We start from the raw sequence: 21778 nt of genomic DNA, 5'->3' as shown, positions 1-21778 counted from the left end.
AATAAACTCAACAGCTTTAGGGTGCATATCCCGACGCTGGAATAGCAGCAGCCACATGCTTAGCTTTACTAGCTCCATCCCTGCCATAGGTTTGGTCCAGGTTAGTGTAGTCCTGCCCCAAGCACTGCCTGAGCACAGCTTTGGGGTTGACCTTGCACGGGGCCATCCCTGAGTGGCAGGAGCACATTTGGAGGGTGAGAGGGATGAACTGTAGGGGCAGGCACTGCTCCCTGCCAGCTGGCCCTGGTGCCAGGGAACGGTCACAGTTGTGTTTAACTTGCTGCTCTCTAAATAGCCTCAGTTTACATGGCCGCGGGAAGGGATTGGGTAAGTTCATAGGGGAAAAATCCATCACGAGGGCTTTTTTTTTTTTAAAAAAAAAAAAAACGACAAGCCCTGTCACAGATTGCTGGACACGAGCAGGGAAATATCTGCACACACTGACCCCAAGCCTGTGCTTCTCTACCACCATTCATGCCAGCGGCAGGAGCACTGGCCTCACGGACAGCACCCTGCTCTGAGGCAGAGGCACCCTTGCCGGTGGCTGCCAGAGCCAGCCGAACCTCTGCTTTCCCATGCTGTTGTCAGCAGTGCCGTCTTGCAGTTTTTCCCACCAAACGAGCCAGCCAAACCTCTGCTTTTCCAAGCTGACGTGTCGGCAGTGCCCTCCTGCAGTTTTTCCCACCAAAACAACCTATGGAAGCAGGCGGGCAGACACCGGTCCCGCCCGGCACTGCCCTCCTCTGCTGTTTAGCCAGTGCCCATCATGGGATTCTTACACCTGCCCCAGTGCTGCATCCCTCTTCAGGGGAGGCGGAGGTGCATGTCTTACATTGAGAGGTTGTTACCTTCTTTGTTTCTTCTTTATTTCGGATGGGTGAAAAAGAAAAAAAGTTATAAAAACAAGAAGAAAAAAAAAAGATGCAAACTGCAGTCCAACCCTCCAGTTGCAGCTGGAGCCCAGCTGCGAGGAAAGGGACTTCTAAGGCAGAGAAAAGGGAGGCTCTGATTATTTATTAGTGGCCCATGTTTGATTGCTTGCTAATCAGGCCAGAGAACACACTGGGGCTCTCCCAGCCTCCCTGCTCACATGTGGTTCCTGTTGCTTTACCCCTTCCCCCCTCCCCCTCTCTGGTTTTGCTTTGTTTGTTTTTCTGTTAATTTGGTTGTTTTTCCATGTCGTTTTCCGTCAAACCGCATGTTTTTTCCCCTTTCTTTCGCCAGCCACTGCAGTGACAGACATGGAGGAAGGCGGCCAGCCTGGAGCCGCTTGTCCTCTGCCAGTCCATTTCCCACCACTGCTTGTCAGGCAGCGATGCCCATGGGACAGGGCTGGGGCCAGCACAGGGCTATGAGCCCCCATGGCACCACTGCAACACGGCGGGCAGTTAACTCCTCTGTCTGCATCCTGACCTGTGTCCCTGCTGCTGGAAGGGATTTTACTGTATTTTCTCTCCCATGCAGACCTCCACCCCTGCCTGCACCTCAGCCTACCAAAGCAGCAGTTGCATTAGGCAGTGGGCAGAGTGATGGGGTTCAGCAGCACAGCTGGCATCACTTGGGCATCCCCAAAGCCAGGCAAAAGGAGAGGTGTAAATGGACTGAGCTGCCGGGTCAGGATGGAGATAAGCAGGTTAAAAAGGGATGGAGGGATGGGAGTAGGACAGATGCATGCCCTGGCTGCCTCCCTCCTCCCCCTCTTTGCATACAAGGCCTCCTAGCTCCCATGTGCGCTCTCCAGCTTCTGGCAGCCTTTCCGCCGCGCGTTTCCACTCCTCTCTGGCCCATTAGCAGTATTTTTATAACATTCTGTAACACACGGAGCCGTGTGCCAAACCTCAAGAGTGCATTATTTCCCAGCGTCTTTGTTATATCCATCCCCAGGCCCTCCAGCCGCACGCTTCCAAAGGCAGAGCTGTGGCTTGTGGGGGCAACCAGGAGCCTGGCACCATTCTCCTGGTACCCGGAGCCTTCCCCTCCCTCCTGCCTGCTCCTGCTGCTTAGCCCCAGGCTCAGGCCAGGGATGCCCAGCATGCAAAAAACCCCAGTCTCATCGCCTGCTGCTTCTGGCCACACTCAGGTATCCACCACTCTCCACGCTGCAGGGCAGGTGATCCACTGCAGATAAACACAGAGCATCCTGGTAGCTCTCCTGTCCTTCACCTCACGCTCAGCTGCCTGAAAAAAGGAGGCAGAGCAACACATAGCTGCTTGAAGTCCCCTGGAGGAGGCTGCCCTGAAGAAGCGCCACCTTCCCCCAGCCAGCTTGTGCTTGGGATGGTTCACACCCTCCAGACAGGTGATCTGGCACCCTTGGGGATAAGAAGCGTGTAGGCTCTTTCTCCTCTCTAAGTTGGGCTTGCCGTCTATCAGTCACACCATCCCTGGATGAACACTGTTCCCACTGCCTGTGTGCCCATGTCCCCATCTCTGCAGGAGACAAGACAGCCTGGCTACCCCCAGCCTCTATGGGGTGCTGCTGGGCTCTTGGCCACATCCCCCATGATGTGGACCTGGGTGTCAAACCCCACCCCAAGGACCAGTTGAGCTACTTGCGTCCCTCCTGCCTTTCTCCTAAAGCACATCGATGATACACCTTCATGCGCTTTGTACCTTTTGCACCATTATATAGCACCCTGGCCCCTCCAGTGTGAAATCCCCACCCTAGAAATCCCCGGGTCCCCCCACAGCCAACAGCACATCACACTGGAGCTCCCTGGTCCTTGTGGGCCAAAGCCATTATGGGAAACACCACTGAGAGTGGTCCGAAGGCTGATGCCAAAGCTCCCCCATCCCTCCCAGCAGCTCCCCTTTCAGCACAATCTGATCCCCTTTAGCCATTTCCTAAGCCATGTTCCAACTCTTGTACTAATCCACATTTTCTCTGGTTTAACTCATAATTTCCCATGTGGCATCATAGCAAATACTTAACTGAAGTCAAGACAGATTACATGGACCACATTTCTGGGCTTAGGAAATCAGTTCCTTCATCAAAGAGAGCTATCAGGTTAATATGGTGTGATATACCTCTGGCATGTCCCCCTTGTATTTGTCTCCCATTTTCCATTTGTCTTCACATCTTTAATTGCTCTGCTTCCAACGCACCCCGCAGCCCTGCCATGCTCTGGGGTCAGGCTGTCTGATTGGGATTTTTCCTTCTCTCAAGCACAGGAGACATTGCCTCTCCCCACAGCACTGAATACCACCACTGACCTCTCAGCCACTAATGAGCCTGGCTAATGAACAGGAGATGTCCTCACCCGGGGGTGAGATGCTTCCCAGGCCTTCAATGCATCATTGTCTTTGAAGATGCCTCTATGGTGGAGGACCGTTCCCAGGTTTTATCCTCCCTCCTCTCCCCCAGCCTGCGCTGCCCTCACTCTCAGCACTGCCTCTCAGACTTGGCGGGGTTCATTTAGTGTCAGGTTCTGCCGAGTTTACCTTTAATCTCTCACGAAACCTGGCTGCAGAGCCAGCTCCACTCTTCTCCCCTTGTCTGCTCTGTATTTATATGGCTAACACCCCTTTTCATTTCCTCTGCAAGGTCTTGCTCAGCTTGTCTCCTGGCAGGTCTCCCTTTATCCCTGGGCTTGCTGACCTCCACCATGGAGCTCGCTTTGCTAACTGACGTCCTAACCGCATCTCCGCTCCCTCCCACATCCTTCCTGCAGTGGTGTCTGCCCAGGAGTGTCCCTGCCTCACCTCGGGGGCACTCTCCAGATACTGTTGTTTATTTAACGAGATCCCCAGCACTTCTCCACACAGCCCCCAGCCCTTCTCTACTGCTGCCATCATCTTTCTTGTTGCCCCAGTAAGAGGGGAAAATACAGGCACAGGCCTGTTTTCACTTAACTTCCCACACAATTGAAATGAAATGACTCCAAGATCTCTCAAATCCCAGGTTTGGGCTCCCAGTGTGCTCAACTGCAGCAGAGGTGCTACCACAGGGCCATGCTGCACACCTCCTGAAGGCTGCCCATCTCCACCTCCAACTCCATCTCTCTCTCTGTCATCATGCCCATGCCCATCTCCATCTCCATGCCCATGTCCATCTCCATCCCCACCTCCATCCCCTCCTGAGATGCTCCCAAACCTGTGCCCCTGCAGCAGCCTACACACCTCCAGGGAATCAATCATGCCTTGCAGAAATAGGAAAGTTGCAGGCAGAGTGCAGGCAGGGGCTGCGGGTGGCAGTGCTGGGAAAAGAAACCTCACAGAAAACACTGAATTAAAATCCAGGCAATTAAATTAATTACCACTAGAAGTGTCTCACCTGATTAGTTCCTTGCATACTTAATTGTGTTAACAACTCCGGGTGTTCAGTTGTTTATTTGTTGCTCTCTTCCCTGAGGCTGGTGGCCCTTGCCGTGTCCAGCCGGGCTCCTCAGCTGCCCACTGCTCAGGGTGACTTGGAGCCTCCCACAAATGGGAACACACGGTAATAGGAAACAGCAGGATTTGGGCTCTAACACTACGCAATTCCCACGGGTCCCTGAGCGGATTGACAGGGATTACTATTAGCGAGGTGCTTAGCAGATGGAAGAGCCATTGCAAAGTCACAGTGGTGCCACAGCTGCAGAGGAGGTGCTTGAAGGCTGCAGCCCCCTCCCCAGTTCCCTCATTTCCTCCAGACCTGGGCTGCAGCCTCCTGTGCACTGGCATGGCCTGGGATCTCTCCCCAGGTGGGACCTGGCGAGCATGTGCCGAAGCAGAGGAACTTGCAGAGCCTCCTCCTGCTGCTGCCTTTGCTGCACCCAGTTCCTGCCTTCGCTGCTTCCGAACCACCCGTGGACACCTCCTCGCCCCAACAGCATGGTTGAGAGGCCCCTGAATCATCTACTACTGACTTTTTGTCTGCCACGCTCCCAGCTTCAACACCTATCTGGTACCATACTCCCTGCCCTACACTGACTGTTCCCCCCCTCGCCTGCTTCTCATGTTGCCTTTCAGCTTCAGCCAGCACCCCTTCCCCTTGGCCCATGTGCCAGGATTCCTCCCAGAAGACCCTAAACCATGAGTCTGACACTATGTGGCATCCCTGAAACTTGGATTTCTTCAGCCTGACCTACAGGCGCAGTAAGCCTCTCGTGCCTGACTAGCAGGGCCTCCTGTGACCCTCTGGCCCTGGACCATGGTCGAGGTTGTAAACACCACCCTGGCTCTGATGCGAAAGGTGAGACAAAGAGCAGAGAAAGGCTCTGCCGTGTCCTCCCAGCCTGGGAATGTACAGACATCTATACAATGCATCCCCAGCTGGTGGGCTCCCAGCTGGTGCCTCGCAGCATCCTTTGCTGCAGTTACCATCCCACAGCCAGCTATGCTGGCTGGTGCTCCCAGGCACACACTGCTGGTGGTTGCAAACACCATACTGCAAAACACACAGTTGATATCAGCTGTACAAACACAGCAGCCCACCAAACCACACAGCTGCTATCAGCTCTCAGCATCATGTGAAATGTAGCACAGCTCTTATCTGCTGCACCGAGACCCCCGTGAATCAGTGCATCTCATGCTTAAGATATGCAAAATGCTGGGAAACATGCAGCTGTCCTCCAACACGCCTGAGTACAGAGGCTCCTGCAAACATACAGCAACTGCCACCACCTTTTGCCTCCTCCTCTGAAGCAACCATGTTGCAGTAACTCCAGCCAGGACTTCCCCTTCCCAGCTGTAATCCCCTCTGACACCCCAGCCCCAGCTCTTTCCAATTGTAGAGATGGTGGTCATAGCACTGGGCTGGATGCAGAAGCAACATCCCTTCTTAAATTGTTCCTGGGGTATCATTCAATCTACTGGCTTTGATGCAAAGTCTGGGGCAGGAAGGGCTGATTCCAGCACCCTGCTGCTGGGATTAGTACACCACAGGGAGCTTATATGGCAGGATGCGGCAGGCAACTGTATATATGGAAAGTACCGGGGTTGCCGTGACAGGAGGGGGCTGAGGGAGTGTGTCAATATGGGAGCAGAGAGCGTGGCTCTGTCCTGCTCAATGTCACATGCTGGGGTACTCACTTCCCACCCTCAGGGAGGTCTGGTATTTGAGGTGCCAGGAGGAGCCCTCGTAGCAGGAGTACTGGCCGCTCTGCGTCAGGTCAACATTCTTCAGGATCAGGTAGGACCCGTTCAGGTGGGACTCATCGATATCAGTGCCATTGGCCGTCCAGGTCACAGCTGCATCCCAGTCCATGGAGCCACACTTCATGGTCACGTCTGCGCCTACCCGCTCATACTGGATGTGGCTGTCTGTGGGGAGGAAAAGAAGAAAAACAGGTGAGCTTGGAGCCCCGTGGGCATAGCTGCCTTGCAAATGGGATCTTCTCATCATATCTAGAAAGCAAGAGAAGGACTAGGGCATGGACTGGCACTGCTGATGGCCAGGGAAGCCCAAGTTCTCCTCCTGGCCCTGACAATGATTTATTTTAACCTTGAACTAGAGCAGATCAGCTGTCAAAGACCAAGGGATCAGGACTCATCGACCACCTCCATCTCACAGGATGCTTTTCTCTGACATTTACCTTGGAGGAGACATGTCAGGGCTGCATGTACGGCTCACCAGCCAAATGACCCACAGCACAGCCAGACTCTCGCACCAGCAAGTCATTGCCAATCCTGTATCTACATGATTTGTTGCAGGATGCAAACCAAATACACACATCAGAAACTCCTAGCAGAGGGACGACAGAACCCCAGGACTTGTCACCAGCAAACTCAAGTTATTTACTAGCAGAGGTGGGAAGCAGGCAGCTGTCCCTGCAGTTCCCTGCCCAGGAAATCAGGTGGGAGGATTGCAACCTAACCATGCTGTGTGCTTTGGAAAGGAGCAGCTGCTTGGTTCATGCTATGCTGTTTGTCTCCCTGCCTGGCTTTTCTTTTCTCTCTAAAATAACATGATGCCTTGCTGAGCCGTTTGATTTAGCATCTTACGAGTGGGGCTATACAGCTCATTGGGCACCAGCTGCTTAATTGAATTTTCTCAGGTTTCTGGACAGGAGCTTGAGCTGACATTCATTAATGATCCTTAGCAACTTGAGTCTTTCCTGTGTTGGCTACACTGGTAGTGCTGAGCTGCGTGTGGCAAGGATAAAAAATGGTGCCCATGTGTGCAGGACACAGGGTGAAGCAGGACAGGTGGATGAGCAGGTGATAAGGTTCCTTCAAGGCTTCACTAAGCCTTTGTGCTTAGACAAGGGTGGTTCAGTTCTAAAATACTCCTGTGTTTCAAAAACACGTTTGACAAGGTGCCTCCCAAGGAAACCAAGCAGCCCTGATACATGAGGAGAGTCCTTGCAAGGATTTATAGCAGCTAAAGATCAGGAGACCAAAGGTGAGAACAAGCTGTCAGATGTGGCAGCAGAAGACGTCACTGGTAAAGTTCAACAGAGATCAGAGCTGGATCAGAGCTGCCCAACACCCTCATAACTCACAGGTAAAAGGGGGTTGAGGCAGTGAGAGAAGACAGCGTGCTGCTGAGGCTGTCAGCGCAGCCAAATTACAGCTGGGCGCAAAAGTGCTGCAGGAGGACATCACGGTACAGACCCACCAGGCACTAACACTGTGCTGATAAAAGCAGAGGGATTTACACAAGGAAAATGAAGCCCTGCTTCCCCTATGCACTCACGGCTCCAAATGAGCTGCAGCCTCCATGGAAACATGTCTTGGAGTCATTGCGCTCACTTCACTGAAAACATCAGCTCAGTGGTGACCAAAAATGCAAACCCAACAGCAGGAATTATTCAGAAAGGAATTGAGAATAAATGGAAAGCACTGTGCCCTGAAAGCTGTGCACAAATCTGTCCCCGTGCCATTAGGAGTACAGTTCAGCTGAAAACAGAGCAGGGAAAGGAAACGGAGAGAGCAAAGGCTGGAAACAGCCCTTGCAGAAGGATGTCTTACAGACTCAATCCCTTCATCCGTAAAAGGAGACAACTAAGTGGAGATGTGACAGACACCTAAGCAATGATGAGTGACATGGAAAGGATGAATACAGAAGGACTGCTGCCTTTTTCTTCTAATAAAATAAGGGGTACCAAATGAAAAAAAGCAAAAGAAAGTGCTTTTTCACACAAAGTGTGATTAATTACTAAAACCCATGTCCACCAGATGCTGTGGATGTCAACATCTGGGGGAAAAATTGTGATTAAATGGATCCATAACAGAAGATACCTCCCAGGGTGGTAAAACACTGAGCTGTCCAGTGAGCCCAGGGAGGCTGGAGGCAGCTGATGGTGGGGAGGAACAGGAGAAGCACCCACGTGTTTGTCCTGCTCTCTTCTTCCCCTCCAGATATCACCTCCTGGGCCCTGCTGATAGATGGGACCACACAGGCATGACCCAGCCATTCCTTGTATGAAAGCCCACAGCCTGAGCCCATTGCCAATAAGAGAGACCTAGGGCAAAGCTGGCTCTGGAGGAGTCCCTGGCAGGTCTGAGTCCTCCTGCAGACAGTCTGTCAGGACACCTGATTCTGGCAGGTAAACAGCACCTTTGGGGATGCTATGCTTGCTGGGAAAGGGGGTGCTAAGAACAGACAGGGAAAAATTGGGTTGTAGCAAGTAAGATATTAGTGAGATGCCTCAGGATAATCTCAGACACTAACCAAGGGTGGGGACCTTTGAGAAACTGTGCTGATCAGAGAAGTGTGCTTCAAGTGTCTTAAAAAAGCTTAGAGCATATACCGACAGGCAGAAAGAGGGAAAACCATCTAAGCTGAGGCATCTGTGTGAGGAGGGGTAGCTGGAATGGGTCCAGATGAACAGACAGATAGGCAGAAGTATGGCAGAAGATGGATGGGTGGATGGATGAGTAAATGCATGTGATCACTGGACAGCCAACAACATAGGCACAGATGGGATGGAGGGAAGTGTATGAAGATGAAATGATGGATGACTATGCAAGCAGATGGATGGATGGATGGATGGATGGATGGGGATGCAGAGATGTGTATATGGAGGTATAAGCATATAAGCAGCTGGCTGTCTGGCTGAATATATGGATGGAGGAATGGGTGGACAGATGGGTGCATGGATGGGTGGAGGGAGGGACCAATGAATGGCAGTGGTGTTGTGTGGATAGCTGGCTGTCAGAATGGCCTTGGAGATGGATGGATGGATAGATGGATGGATGGATGGACAGATGACTAGGCAGACAAGTGGATGGATAGATATAAATAATGGAGCTAAAACAAGAATCCCATCATCTTACCCAGGTTCTCCCCTAATTTCTTCTATTGCATAAGGTAAAGACATTTTCTCTTCCCCTTTCCTGCTGGCTCGCAAAAAGCCATTGGCTCTCTGCTTGGCAGAGACACTGCACCACCCACCAGCCTTGCCTGGAGAAAGGTTCAGTGCAGCAATGGACCCACAGACCTGCCTTGCCTGGTGCCTGACCCCAGGGAAGGTTTGAAAGCAGGGGAATACTCTGCGGTGCCCGTCTCTGCTTCTCAGAACTGTAGCTGAGAGCCTGTCTGTAGCTGGTGGCAGCAGGACTAAGCTAGGAAGGGGAAAAGGCACCTTGAGTTATTTCCTATTTGTCCTTAAACACAGTGCAAACACATTGGCACTCATCCAGAAGAGCTGAGGGAGCCATTCCTGGAAGACAGGTCTTTGAAAGCAATCCTCCTTTCCAAGTCAATGATTCAAGGCCCCTGACAAAGGAAAAACCGAAAGCAAGCTTCAGAGGAGGCATTCCTCCCAGCCAGGTTTGCTGAGGCTCTTACCAGAGCCAAGCCAGGTCCCCATGTCCCTCCTGCACCGTGCCAGGCACACGACTCCCATCCAACCACACTGCTGTGGTAACGCATGGCATCCCCTGGGGGAAGGGGCACCATGGGGACAGCCCATGCGCTGCAGGGCTGCTGCATGAACATTGACTGGTGGCATGGATAGAACAAGGGCCAACAGCCAGGGGCTGCAGCTCAGGAGGTTTCAGCTAGACATGAAGGAAAATTTATTCTCCAGAAGGGTGACGCAGTGCTGGGACATGTACCCACAGAGAGGAGGGATCTCCATCCTTGGAGGTAGTCAGTGCTCTGTTGACAAAGCCATGGTTGATCTGATCTACTATTGACAATAGTTCTTTTCTGACTGAGACACTGGACTAGACACCTCCAAAGATCCCTTCCTACAGGCACTGCTGTGATCATTGGCTAGAAGTGATACTTCAAGATGCTGCCCTGCCCTTACAACACTCTGCCTCTTCAAAGTATACTGCTTTTTGTGTCAGGTGACAGTACAAGGGTGAAGAAAACATGATGGAGAGGTTGCAATGGACCCATACCAGCAACATGCCCCTGAACATCCAGCCCCACCAAGGGCCACATCCTCTACCACAGCACAGCATGCCATCCAGGCATAGCCTGGTATATGGTATTTTGTATATGGTATAAAGCTCCAGAGCCGGAGAGGAGCCATGGTGATGCTTAATGAGGGTAGAAATTACAGTCTTGCAAAGCTGCAGTGGAGGCAAGATGGCAGCCACCCATGGGACAGACACACACAGAGCTCCCAGTGGTGGACCTGGGGCCGCTTGGTGAAACAATCTGCTTTGCTGTCCTCCTAGTGATGATGATGAGTGACAACTTGATGGTGCGGTCTGTGCAACTGCAACACAATGGGGACCAACAGGACAGCAGTCCAGCCGAGAGACACAGAGGGAAGATGAGACAAAGTGGCTGAGATGCCGGGCCCACAGAAACATGTTTGATGCTTCCCAAACTCATCCTGCTCAGCTGGAGGTCCTCGATGGGGACATCATCCTCGTTTTATTTCTTCATGAATCTTGATCTGCATTGAGATTGCAAGGCCAGCAACACAGGAAAATTGTGCTGACCCCAGGGCTGCCCTGGCAGATGCCAAGCTGGGAAGGAGCAAAACTCCTCTTGGGACCCTCCATCTCCACTGGCTGCTCTCCCTCTTCTGCTGAGGCTTCTACCCTGCCTGCATGGGCAGCTGCCAGGGCAAGTGTGCTGCTGGACACTGCCCTATGCAGTATGCACGGAGCTGCACCATGGATGTGGCCCTGGGGCTCCGTGGCCAGATGCCCCAGGGGTCTTCTGAACGGCAAGCAGGGGAAGTGGAGAAGACAGTTTGCATCCCCATCACTGGCGCTCACTGCAGCCCCTCCGCGGGGCTCTTTGTGACAAGGCCTGTTGCAAGCCAAACTCCAGCACACGCACATGGGGGACAAAACAGTTCTTGCTGTCACAGCTGTCACTGGGCCAACTGTTCCCTTCAGAGCCCCCTCCCCAAATGCACTGTGAGGCTGTGGCTGGCCTAAGCAGAGAGCAAGCAAAAGGAAAGTGCTGCAGCACTTGGGGGGATGGACACAAGCACTCTTCTCTGCAGGATGCACAGCCTCTGGTTCTGCCCCTCTCTTGCAGATGGGGAAATGTAAGCAGCAAGAAAGGCTGTGTCCCTGCTTCCCCCAACAGGACTTGGAGCACTTTTGCAGTGGGATGGAGAATTACGCACGTGCCTTCAGACAGAGTCCTGCACATCACCCCATTAGCCTTTGTACTTCCCTCCCACAGCTAAGCAACTAGCCACAAATAATTATCCCAGTGTCTAATTAGCTCTGTGTGTATGTATTCATAAATTATACATTTAAATTTTACACAGCACCAACGCTATGCCTACAGCTTTCCAAGATAAACTGGCAAGGTCTTGCACCCTGCAACTTCCTGTGGTAAATGAGATGAATAAGCCCACAGGAGATGAGGTGGGGAGCCCCAGAAGGTTGAGAGGGCAAGGGGAAAGAGAGGTGGCCTGACTCTCTCGCCTCTGGAGCGGGGACATTCCTGGGCTCCTCCAGCTGCTGGATAGAGCAGTGGCACAACCCTGTGGCTTCTCTTACTGCGGCACCCACGCTCACCAGCCTGAGCAGCACCAACCGTGTCCAAGGGATGCCAGCACCTCTGCTCCCACCTGCAGCTTCACAGCCCTGAGGTCTGCCCTTCTTGAGATGAAACAGCCTCCCCACACCAGCTTCCTGAAGCACACCCCATCCTTGATATCCCCTGCTGCCACTTGGTCTCTGCACAGCCGTTGTTGTGAGCAGAAACGTTCCCTTCAAGAAGGAGGAATTTCATGCTTAAGGAGGCAGTTCTTCCACAAGTGATTTAAAACTAGATACATCTTTGTAAGGAAGCAGGCATAATTAAGTGTCATTGATGTAGCCAAAGATATGGACTGTTCCAAGTTAATTTTGTCCATTAATGAAGAACTGCAGGAAGCAGAGCCCGTGTTTGTTTGCTCTACTTTGGTAAATCCCTGGAGTCAGCAGCTTTGCTCTCTTGACAAGAAAAAATAATTAGCAAGAAAGTTTAATTAAGAGATAACAGATGGGTGCTAAAGGACTTGTACTCAATCACACCACAATAGCCTGGAAGCAGACCTCGGTTTACTTCAGGGGTGTTGTAAAGGAGGCACTTCCCCTCTCTGACATGCTCGGCTTGGAGCAAGCTCCAGGGCAGGAAAGCCTCTTCTCTCAGCCTGGATGTGACCACAAAATGTCCTTCCGTGAGGTCTGGCAAAGCTTTGCTGCCCCTGAAGAAGCTCTCCTCCAGCTTTGCAGCAGCTTTACCTCCCACCACTGGTCTGCAGTTGAGTGCACCTCCCTCTGCAGCTACACCCCAAACCCAGCTAGCACTGTCCATTGCGGGGTGAAAAGGGCCTTCACGGTCCTTCTAGCCATTCAGCCGCAAGCGGCTGATGCTTCTTCCATGGAATTTAATGCAATATCTACTGCGGCTTTCTGAGGATGAAGGGACACTTTTGCAATCAAATATGCCATTGTCACAAATGATAACTCATGCCACACGCTCCCCCCTGGACTCAATGGTCCAGCAGCGTGGAGGTGTGATGCCTGCTCTGCTACCAGCTTCGCATGCCGTCCCCAGGACCAAGCCCCAGGTGGCACAGTTGGGGTGGTGGCACAGTCAGGATGGTGACACTTGCATGGCTCGCGCACAGGGGCCAACAAGGCTACGCAGTGGCAGGGCATAAGCACCCTCCTGGGGAGAAAATGCAGTGCTAAACCCAGTGGGAAACCACATAACAGACACCCACTGCTGGAAGCAGAAGCAACACAAACTTACAGCAGAAGCGAGGGCCAAGTCCTTGCTGCAGCACTGGCTCAGCCCCAAGGGATGCGGCAGCTCCCCGTGCCTTGTGGGCTGCGGTCCCATGCTGAGTCCTGGCTGGGAGGCATGGTAGCAGGATGCGGGAAGCTGCCTTAGCAGACAAGTAACTTCAATGTCATTTTTCTGCTTGTATCACATCATCAGACTGGCTGAACCAACGGCTTTGGCCCCGTCAGAGCGGGATCTCACTGGGGCAGAGCAGACCCTCCCTGTGCCAGGACAGGACTGCTAAGTCTATGTCTCGTACTGGTCTTGGTGCATTTTCAGTAGCTCCGCGTTGGGACAAAGCCTCTCTTGCAGCTCTTTAGACCTGCCAAATCACATCAGCCCCGAGCATCATGCTGGCAGTGCTCCTCGCTGCAAGCCAGAAAGGCTCCGTGTCAGAGGCAGCCTTGTTTGCCTGCATGCCATCACACCCAGCTCTGGCTGGGAGTAGGGGGGGCTGTACAGCAGCGTGCTGCCCCCGCACCAAGTTGTCCCTGGCTGCAGGGGACAGGCAGACCTGGGAACAGCAACTAAGTGCATTCTGCCTTGGTAACAGTCTCTCCAGCCACAAAGCTGCTCTTTCCCCTGGCTTCACAGTAGGACTGAGCTCTGCCAGACAGTGCTAACGTTGGTGTGTACCCATGTGCAATGGTTGCGTACCTCTAGCACCGATCATCTTGTATTGCTATAGGCAGGACCAGGAGAAAAAATCACCTCTGTTGCTACTTCTGCTTTTCTGTCTCAGCTGCTCTTCAGCAGAGAGCTCTGGATGCTGTTGGGCTGGTGATCTTGGTATTTTGTTTTGTTGTTTTTTTTCCTCAGGTGACTTTGCTCTTGCATCCCATGAGGGGACTTGAGCTCATGTGATGATCTCTTTTCCTGTAGGAGGTCTTGGTAAGACCTTCACTTAGATGTCCTAGCTCTTCTGCTCTAAAAATGTCTGTGTCCTGGGACTCCAAGTGCTCTCACTGCTGGGACAGGCTGAGCTCTGACACCATGTTTATCCTAAGGCAAAGGGAAGGCTGGATGGGACCTTGCCCACTTGGCTTCCTTGCAAAGTCAACTTGGGTTGACTTGTCCTGAGGAACAGCAGTTTTCTGGTGGAGCAGCATCTCCTCCAATACCCTGCATCTATATCATGTCTGCCCCAGCATGTGGGGTGGTGTGATACGGAAGGGAAGGTGTTGGCGGACCAGAGGAAGATGAATGGCTCAAATGGGAATCAGCACACGGCAGAAAAATCCCACCAATATCCTCCAAGACAGGCTCGCTTGAGCCTTTGCCCTTCACTGCCGGGTGACTGATGTTAGCACCACAGATGAATTAAAGGCTTGTTTTCTGGTCCTGCTTTTTCATGCAGACAGGACAAATAACTCCAGGCCACAAAAGAGTGCTTAGATCAGGCTTTTCAATGCTGTTTAAGGGGAAATCAATACGATTCGGAATTAGGTGCCCAAATCACAGCCATAAACACAAGAAAAGCTCATTGTGGTCCAGCAACAGTGCAAAGACGCCTGTATTTACTGAGCTTCGGGGAGGGGGAAGAGCCAGATAGAGATGTCAGGGCGCCTTGCACCCCTCTGACTGCAATCTGCCTTTTAAGCCTGGCACATGACATACACTTCCCCATCACCGTTTGCCGATGCCCACGTGCCCGCCCTCAAATAACAGCCTTCCTCCACGCAAACACACCGGGGGCAACCGCTATTTGTTCACATAATAACCTGGCTCCTGCTTCACCCCACTCAGGGCTGCGGATTAGCATCAGGCATTGTGCAATATTTTTTTTATTAGCACAGAATTATGGAAGTCAGAGGCGTAAAAGACCTGTTGGGTCCCACTCAGTCCATCCTCCTTCTGCCAAGACAGTATTGGTCCCTGCAGCATATTTACTATTTCTCCAGTCTAATTTTACATACTGTACAATCTGTGCAGTGCCAAGTTACGATCCCTGTGTGAGGAGCAGAGCTCTCAATTTCCAGGCTCTTGGGTGTGTAAAATCACAACCGCGATGTTAAATTAACTTTTTTTTCCTTGCATTTAATCATTTAACAGCTCTAAAATTCAGCCCCTCAGGCTCTTTCTGTCTGTCTGTTGGCTTGGGTTTTGCCTGCTGTAGGCCAGTGGCTTGTCGCTTACTGATGTAACGCTCACACCCCTGGGTGGATCGGCAGCAGCTGGGCTTGAAGCTGGGACCGCTGCAACTTAAAACAGACAAATTCCTGCAGCGCGAGGATGGAGAAACTCCTCTGCTTTCTTAACCACAGGTACAGCAGGTTCATCCTTCTCCTTATGGCCCAGCTCCAGCAAGGAGGAGGTACAGGGCACACTGCACACAGGGCCAGGACTCAAAGGCATCACCTAGGCTAGACTTAGAAATCAAAGCAGGAGTGCAACCTGCAGCACCGAGACACAGGGGGACAGGGCAGCACCAAAGTATTCCCAGTGGTGTCCTGTGCCCAGGAACCCCCAACAGAAACACCAATACTTCTTCCCTCCATCCCATTATCCACTGGAGGTTACACCCCAGGATTCATTTCCTCTCAAGACAGGGATTTCTTTCTCCTACAGGTGGCTACAGGATAGCAGAGGAACTGAGCTGCTGCTAGTGCAGCAAAGTGAACAGAAGGTGGGAAGAGTACATGCTGATAAAATGGGAAACATTTTCCATTTTACCCAAGTTTTTGTTTTTAGGGTTTTTTTGGGGTTTTTTTGGACTCAGTCACCATCACTCACTTCTCCAAGTGACATTTGCATTTCTGGAGCCTGGTGATGATTTCAAAGCAATATTAATAACAAGGCACCCATTCACTCTGCCCATCAGGGGCTGCATTAGCAATTAAGCCAAGGTCTCGGGATCTGCCTTGGTAATAATGAGATACTTCTTTTGCATTTCATGCCTTACACTCCTCAAGCTCCTCAAGCAAAGCCAAGCCTGGAAACAATCACCAGCACATGCTGAGTTGTGGCACAGCTGTGGAACCACAGACCAACAGTCACACATAGCATCTGCTGAGTGCAAGCACCTCTGGGGTGGAAGATGGCAACGTATCAGACCCATGGCACACTGGAAAGAGTATTACTCCCACCAGAGATATCAAGACAAACCCCTGAGTGTAGCTAAAAGAGCATTGCAGACCACAACAAGACCCCAGAACGGAGCTCCTGAATCTTGAATGGAGCTTGGAAGCAAGGTCCAGGCATGGGCTGAATGAGGCTGGGTTTCTGGTTATGGACTAGGAGGTGTTTCTGAGCCATGGCTGACACAACTGCAGGACCACGGTCCCCAAATGGTTTCCAGGCTCTTCAGGGTGCTCAGCACATTTGAAAGCCCCATAAATCCACAGGCTACCTGAGTATTTGGAACTTATTCTACAGTCAGAGAGCTATAGAGGGTGGCACAAACTTTTGAGGCTGTCTCTGGATGGGTAGGAGAGACAGGGTCTTCTGTGTGCTACGTGGACGATCCCTGCAGCAAGATGTATGTCTCAGAGACAGCAGAAGACTGAAAGCACACAATGTTTTGGGGCATACAGAGGCTTTGTGTGCCTTCTTCTGCAGATGTGCACATATCCCTGCAAAGCACGGTGCAGAAGCTCACACGAGATCATACCACCTCTGAAAAGAAAGCCTTAAGATGAGGATGGTAAGCTGGGAGCTTTCAGCTGGGTTTCCCATACCTGGTAGCAGCACAGAGAGCTTTCAGAGGAGGGTGCATGCAACTCCTTGGAGGTTTGGAGGTTCATGAACTAAGCCGGCTCCTGCCTGGTCCTGCTCCCTTGTTGGTGCCCTGAGCACTGGTGTCCAGCACCCTCTCTAAAACCTCTGAAGAAAATGCTCTTCATTAAGCAGCTGAGCATTTCCAAGTGGCCCCCACTGACTGGTGGCAGAGGACCCTGGGTTCACCATGCAGAGCCCAAGACAACCATGCCATAATTTCTATTCCATGGTGGCTGCCTCTCCATTTCTGGCAACACTTCATCCTCCACAGAGCCTTTCCTGCTCGTCCACCCACCGCTATTCCCTCTCTGTACCACTTCTATTGCCATTCCTGTCTAAACTTTTAAAAGCAGAGAGCAGCGCTGCTTTTGGGCTCAGCCTGCCTTTGAAGAGCACGGCCTAACCTTCAATTACTGATGTTGCTGTTTCAGAGAGCCCTCGTGTTCATGGGGTTTTTTTCTTCCCTGTGTTGAGGATGACGAGCAAATGTTAGTTCAGGAGCAGACATTCATTCACCAGGATTTCAACTAATTGCCCATTATTTCCTAAATTTCGACACTTAAAAGCTTTGAGTGTCCTACTGCAAAACAACAGCTAAAAGGCCAGTTACATTCATTGACTGAAACACAAATAATTGTGCCCAGCTTTCTGGAGAGCTTTTGGGCTTGAAGCAGAGAAAGATTTTAGGTAAGCATATTTTCTGAAAGTAAGATTATACGGGAGCTCACCAAATCTAGAGCTCAGGTTATCTGAAGGCACTACTGAATTACAACTATTATTAGCACAAGAGATACTTGAATTCTGGAATTTCTTTAAAACGTTTTGAATTCAGGTTCTTAAGCATTTAAAGGACTTGAGAAAATATCTTTGGCTCCAAGTCAGCAAAGCACTTAGGCAAGCCCTTCACTTTCAGCATGAGTTTAAGTACCTTGCTGACTCGGGGCTTTTAACCCCAAAGAAAAGAAAGCAAAGAGGAAAGAAAAAGTCAAAGGAAAAAGTTCTGATGTGCGTGGAAATCTCCAGACAAGCCAAAATAATACGGGAATCTCTTCTGGAAAGTAAGAAAACAAGAAATAATAGCGACTTGCTTTAAAATTAAGCACTAGAGGAAGCTTTCTGGAGGGGGGAGAAAAGACTCCCAGAACAAACCGAGTATGTCAGTGTAGCCTAATGCCAGTTTCACTCTCCTGCCTCTTCAGCATGCTGAAATTATTTATTGCTGAAAAAAACCCACCCAAAACTAAACCCAAAACCTGCTTCCCTCTCCCACTCCTAGACTAAGTGTGATGGGAGAGAGAAAAATCTTGGCTCTGGCAGTGAAAAAAACATCTCTGAGATGAGTCATCTGTGACAGGCTGTCTCCATCAGGAGGGAGGAAGAGGAGAAGGGATGAGGGAGTGAAAGGTAGTAAGGAGGATGAGGAAATTACAGGCAGGAGCCTGCAAACAGCCACACACGCTGCCTGCAGGAGGGGGAATACCAGGAAGTCCATAAGGAGAGAAAATCAGTGCAAATCCGTGTGCACACACATGGAAAGCAGCTACAGGCAGCAAGTGGCTCTTCCCCTACCTCCAGCCTGGGGCCATGCATAGCAAACAAACTGAAGCAGAGCAAAAGGAGGATGCTCTGCAGCTCACCCAGGGAGAGCGGCTGCTGGCCCTTAGGAGATGGCAACAGGGAGAGCAGCCGCCTGCGTGGGGATCGGAGAGAGGAGATGCCCTGGCTTTTGGGTGCTGGTAGCTCCCCACACCTCTGGGACAGCCAGGGCAAGCTTAGGATGCCGTAAAGTTGAAAATTCTGCTCTGGCTCCAACAGGGCAAAACTCCAAACTTCCAAAAACTAACCATTAAAGTGAAAAAGAAAAAAAGAAAAAAGCAAAGTTTTTCCTTTAGAAGGAAACCAAAGGGTTTCACATCCTTTAGGTTTTTTTTTCAGAACTGCTCTACTGTGTTGTACAAAAGGCTTTGCAACCCTTTATTTTTTTAGGGGGGGGGGGGTGGCAATTTAAAGTGAAGAATCTATTTCTGAAAATTACTACAAAGACAAACTACTATTTCTGAAAAATACTACAAAGATAAACTACAGCCCCCTCCCAGCCCCAACTTCTTCCCCTCCCCCCCCCAACAGAGAAGTATGGTTTTGTAAAACATTCAGATGTTGATGTGACTTAATTTTCCAAAGGAAAATGGCTCACCTGAGGATCTTCCCCATCAGCTCTGCTCAGGACAGACTGGCAGCAAGCACTTCGCTTCCCAACAGAGATGCCCCTGACGGGAAGTAGAGGGTTCTGGTGCAGGGGATGGAGGTGGCTCTTCCCCAGCACTCACACTGCCAAACTGCCTGCAGCCCCCCAGGGATGCGCACCCTGTCACCCACTGCTCTCTGTCAGCACCCAGCAAGTTGCAGATCTTGCCTTAATGAGCTGACAACTCAAACAGATGAGACAAACAAGGAGGGCACCATTGTCACTCTCTTAGAGATGGAGCTAAAGTCCCCAAAAGAAATTAAATGACTGGCCTAAGGCGTGCAAGTTGTTTACATCAGAGCTAGGCTCTGATTTTCCTCCTGCTTGTGATCCTATGGCATCTCTACATCGACACCAGGGTTTGGTTAGCCTCTCCTGACACTGCTGAAATACAAACACCCAAAGCACAGAATTTTTTTGAGCTGGTGTTTTATTACCCATTCTGAATTCCTGTATACCTCTTGGGGTGCCAGCACTGGAATGCTGCTGTGGTGGCTTACAGGGCTATGAGGTGGCTGCTGCGGTGTGTACCAGTGACTCCCCCTGAAGCAGCAAAGCAAAAAGTCTTCCATAAATACCAGTTACACTAAAAAACCCTTCAGGGCTAAGCAAGTTAAGAAAAATGGTCCAAACTCACTGGAGGAAGGAAAACACAATTAGATCACCTAACAGCTTGTATCCACTAATCCCTCATGCTACCAGACTGGACTCTAATATCTCTGCCAGCTGACACCCACCTCCCATGCTTCTTCTAAAGCCCACCAGAGCCTGGGGCTCCAAGCACACAGTCACAGCACAGCTAGGACCCTCTGGCAATGGGCTGTGCAATGACAGGCTTGGGAGCTGCTGGCCCAGGCCATGGCATGAATTAAAGACACTCAACACTTGCAGGAGTGTTCCGTATTCACCAGGCTTGGAGACACGTTTGCAACATCATGCAACACGTTATAAGAGTTGTGATGCATTCTTGGTGGTTCTTGCTATGTGGTCTTCGCTCTGGAGCTGTGATTTAGGGTACGATGAAGAATGTAATGGAATTAGATCGGACTAACTAAATCTTAAAATTTTCCTCCTGGGTTTATATTCCAAAGTACTACTCATAGATCAGCAGGAGGATGCCTGGGGCCATCTCTCTGGAGCCGTGAAGAATGGAGTTGCAAAAATGTGGAGAAAAATGCATCACAGATACAAAAGCCCATGGACTCACATTGCTCTGTGGAAAAGACTTGCCCAGATTATGGAGTGAGATTGGCAATTGCATGTGGGGGGAAGTTTCACTAACACAGAGGAAGGCCGACGACTAGGTATCTTGCTCAGATAGGCTCACACCTCCACTCCCAAGTGGCTGATCCAACCCCAACCTCCTCCAAATTTCTTGGGGGTCAAGGCACATGCCAATTCCTAAATAGCACTACTTGGTTGCCCCAGGGGTTGCAGGGCTGCTGCTGCACTTGGACGGGGGAGCTGGCAGCAAAGGGAGAGCATGGAGGTCTAGGTCCCACACTTCGATGGCTGAATCTCCTGGTGGGTTGATGCACCCCATGCTGGCCCTGATGTGCCATGCAGGAGACACAAGCAGCACCTTCACTACAGCTAAGTCGAGCTGAAACAATGCCAGGAACCTGAAAAAAATTAAAAGCGGGAGGGGACCCCTCAACCCTGCATAAATGTATAAACGAATGTTTCTTCTAAAATGACAGCTTCTGAAGTCCCATGTCATTACTATTCCCCCAGGGTTTTCCTTTCTGTCTCCCATGCTGCTAAAGCAGCAGCTACGTAACTTTTGAAGAGCACCAACTGGCAGCGTGAAAATGGCTGCAGTGATTATATTGCAACACTTCACTGCTTCCCTGAGCTGCAGCTCCCTCCTCCACTGTTGGAAGCGAAGTACAATCAATGCTAATTAATTAAGGGCCAGAACCTGCCAACCATGGTCACACCAAGTTCAGTGTTGTTTCTTGAATATTCAGGGCTCGCTCTCCATAAAAGCTAGGATCAGCCTCCAGCAGCTTGGGTTAAAAACAACAGAAATTCTCTTTGCAAACCAGGAGGGACAGACAGACATGCACTGTCTCAGGGATGAGAGCTGGAGAAGTCACCTGCGCAGGGGCAGACCCAGTGCACCACGGCTGTAAATCAGCAAAGAGCCACTGCCACGATGGGAAGGTCAGTAAGGCATCCCTAAAGGCTCTCTGCCAACAGGAACCACTGAGCTGGCACAGCTATTACACCTGACCAAGGCTAAGAGCAGGATGCTTGTGATGGGTCCAGCAAGAAAGCACAAGCATCCTCCAGGACCATGGAGAAGCAACACACTTTCTCTTAGCACTCAAAGGGCTGTGCCCTGCAATGCTGGGAGAGGGCGAGGCAAGGGCTGGGGGTTACTGGGCAAAGCTGGGGAGGCTCCTCTAGGGCAAAGGAGGCAGAGAAGAGTCTAGTAAAGGGAATGGATTTCCAGGTGGAGCACTAGTGGGAAAAGTGCTGCAGTTTACTAGCAAGTGAGCCTGTGGCCATTGGGAGTGGCCACGGTTCCCTCTGCTGCCAAGGGGCTTGTGCAATGCTGTAAGGGCTAGGAGGCACCAGTGGGGACCCAAGCTCCTGAGCTGCCCTTCCCCTAGGCCATGCAGCAGCAATCCTCACCCAGATGAAGATGGGGACAAACACAAGTTCCTGTGCTTCCCACCACAAAG

At 51.2% G+C, this 21778-nt stretch overlaps 1 protein-coding gene across 2 annotated transcripts in view; it reads right to left on the bottom strand.

The window, feature by feature from the left end:
• CNTFR (ciliary neurotrophic factor receptor) overlaps window positions 1-21778 on the bottom strand; it is a 209967-nt gene that overhangs the window by 54258 nt on the left and 133931 nt on the right. For both annotated transcript variants that reach the window (XM_055699741.1, XM_055699742.1), the window contains exon 4: window positions 6013-6243. In XM_055699741.1, the coding sequence (XP_055555716.1) occupies window positions 6013-6243 (231 nt within the window). The remainder of the gene's footprint in view (window positions 1-6012; window positions 6244-21778) is intronic.

The sequence above is a fragment of the Falco cherrug genome, chromosome Z (genome assembly GCF_023634085.1).
Source record: "Falco cherrug isolate bFalChe1 chromosome Z, bFalChe1.pri, whole genome shotgun sequence".
NCBI classification, from domain to species: Eukaryota; Metazoa; Chordata; class Aves; order Falconiformes; family Falconidae; genus Falco; species Falco cherrug.
Note: the sequence above shows the minus strand (reverse complement) of the source record. Positions and strands in the feature narration are given on the sequence as shown.